This window comes from Palaemon carinicauda, chromosome 31 (genome assembly GCF_036898095.1).
Source record: "Palaemon carinicauda isolate YSFRI2023 chromosome 31, ASM3689809v2, whole genome shotgun sequence".
Taxonomy (NCBI): Eukaryota; Metazoa; Arthropoda; class Malacostraca; order Decapoda; family Palaemonidae; genus Palaemon; species Palaemon carinicauda.
Genome location: NC_090755.1, coordinates 38,258,317 through 38,260,816, shown reverse-complemented (window position 1 = coordinate 38,260,816; position 2,500 = coordinate 38,258,317). Strand labels below are relative to the sequence as shown.

The 2,500-nt window shown below is 34.4% G+C and overlaps 1 protein-coding gene across 1 annotated transcript in view; it reads right to left on the bottom strand.

Moving 5' to 3' along the window:
- Positions 1 to 2,236: 2,236 nt before the first annotated feature.
- LOC137624679 (uncharacterized) overlaps positions 2,237 to 2,500 on the bottom strand; it is an 8,710-nt gene continuing 8,446 nt past the window's right edge. Inside the window, exon 3 of the mRNA XM_068355639.1 lies at positions 2,237 to 2,291. Within this exon, the coding sequence (XP_068211740.1) occupies positions 2,237 to 2,291 (55 nt within the window). The remainder of the gene's footprint in view (positions 2,292 to 2,500) is intronic.

Here is a 2,500-nt window from a genome sequence, read left to right as displayed (position 1 = left end):
AGAGGTCGTTCGAAATTCACTAACTGGCAACTACAATGCGTGTCTCAAAAATATTTTTCCCCTACATTGAAAGCTCCATCATGCAGAATAAGCCAACTTATGATGCACACATATAATATCTAAGAAATATATGTATATATATATATATATATATATATATATATATATATATATATATATATATATATATATATATATATATATATATATATATATATATATGAATCATAAGAAAAAATGTAATAGTAATTATTTCAAAGGTTAGTAATTACTTTAAACTAGAGAAACGAAACAATTATAGCATTTTCATTCAACACAGGATTACCAGCATTTCCCATGTATATAACAAGCAGTGTGGAAACTAATATTTAACATCATAATGAATTATCAATTATGTTAGCGAAAATCCATGAAACCATGCAAGTGACAATAAAATATAGAGGGAAAATCTTCGTAAAATTAAACATAATCAACCGTGAATGGACTTAAATTCAACAAAGAATTAGGGTGGGTTGGTAATTCTGATATTCGCAATTATGAATCGACCGTTGAGACTCTACTTCAGCTTTGTCTTCAGTTTCGACCGATAACACATACGTAAAATTTCCAACTAATGAGTTACCAGCCATGGCCTACTAGTGGGGGTGGGGGTTGTATGCGCTAATATCCTCATCACCAGTCAGTAATGATAAGGCAGGGTCCAAAACCTCAGTCTCCCCCCCCCCCCCCCCCCCCTTACCCATAGTCACAGCCTCCGGACGAACACAGTGATCTTTGAGAGAAGAACGTTTTGCAACAAAGTCCCTCTTGATGCAGCCAATTCTTATATTTCATTATAATTATTGTCATCCGTTGTAACTGTTAATAAGTATCAGTGATTAAATGTAGAATAGCCCTGTGTAATCTGCGGCCAAAGGGCCACATGCGGCCCTCAAAGGCTCTCACTGCGGCCCTTTCTCCTGAAAATAAATAAGTTATAGTGCGACACTCAGAGAGAGAGAGAGAGAGAGAGAGAGAGAGAGAGAGAGAGAGAGAGAGAGAGAGAGAGAGAGTGTGTGTGTGTTTGTGTGTGTGTGTGTTACCGACTAGAGCCCACTGAATGTTTGACTAAATTCATATTCTTGTGTACTATTTAATTTTTTTTTTTCTATTTTATTCCCTAATGTACAGATTATAATTATATTGTATAATACCAGAAAATAATATATTACATAAAATGTTTGATTATTAGTACATAAAAGATTGAATGATCCATTGCTGTCTGTAGTATGGTATGTGTGTTCTCGCCTGACAGTCTGCTGAGTGATGCCTGAGTGCCTCACCAGTCTCCATTGTGACTTCATTTGTTGTGGTTGAGTTGTGATTAGGCATCTGGTTTTTTAAATCTAACTCTAAGTGGTTCATGTTGTAGTTTTGTGATTTGCTTTAGAAAGCTTGCAAGCACAATATTTTGAGAATTATATATTTCTGCTGCGATTTGGTATAAATTATATTGCAATCTATTAAATTTTTATTGATTAAAGGTTTTGATTAAGGAAAATGTAATAAATTGCAATATAATTAATATCACATTTTAAACAAAAATTTATAATTCTCAAAATATTTTGCTTGCAAGTTTTCTAAAGCCAATAACAAAACTGCAACATAAACAACTTAGAGTTATACTTTAGATTAGAGCTAACCTTTACTAATTATATATTTTTGTCAGCAGGAAAGCTCTTAATGTATTAATGATGGCTTCTGCAAGTAAAAAAACGGGTGATTTCAGAGGAAAACCGTTTTCAAGCGAAATGGACTGAACAATATTTCTGCATTCAATCCAGGGGGGTGGGGTGGGGGGGGGGGGAGAATTGTGCCTTTAGTGCCATGAAACCAATTCTGTTTTTTAAAAAAATATAACATCAAGAGACACTATATTACAAAGCACAGAGAATATGAAAATATAACAGGGGAAGCATGCAAAGAAAAAATATCATTCTTGCAGAAATCTATGAAAGGGCAACTGTCAGTGTTTACAAAGAAAGTTAAGGAATATGATACCTCTCTCACAACAAGCTTTTTGATTAGTCAAATCCTTGCAAAATGACTCAAGCCCTATTCCGATGGGTAGGTAGTTAAAAAATGTTTGTGTGTAGTTGAAAACATAAGCCTTTCAAGATATACTGTTGCTAGAAGAATAGACAGTCTTTCAGCGAATATTGAAAGTAAAATGGCCAAGCATGGTAGTGCTTTATCTTCATACTCTGCTGCTTTTGATGAGAGGTGTGACACCGCAGACACTGCACAACTGACTGTGTATATTACGGGTTTGGATAATGATTATAATATTACTGAGGATATGGCTTCACTACAAAGCATCAAGGGGACCATAACAGGACAAAATATTTTTGATTAATTGGAAAAAGTATTGGCAAGGTTTGGACTGGGCTACACTAATTTAGTTTCCATTAAAACAAATAGTGCAACTGCGATGTCTGGTCAGAAAAAAATGAGGTTGTTG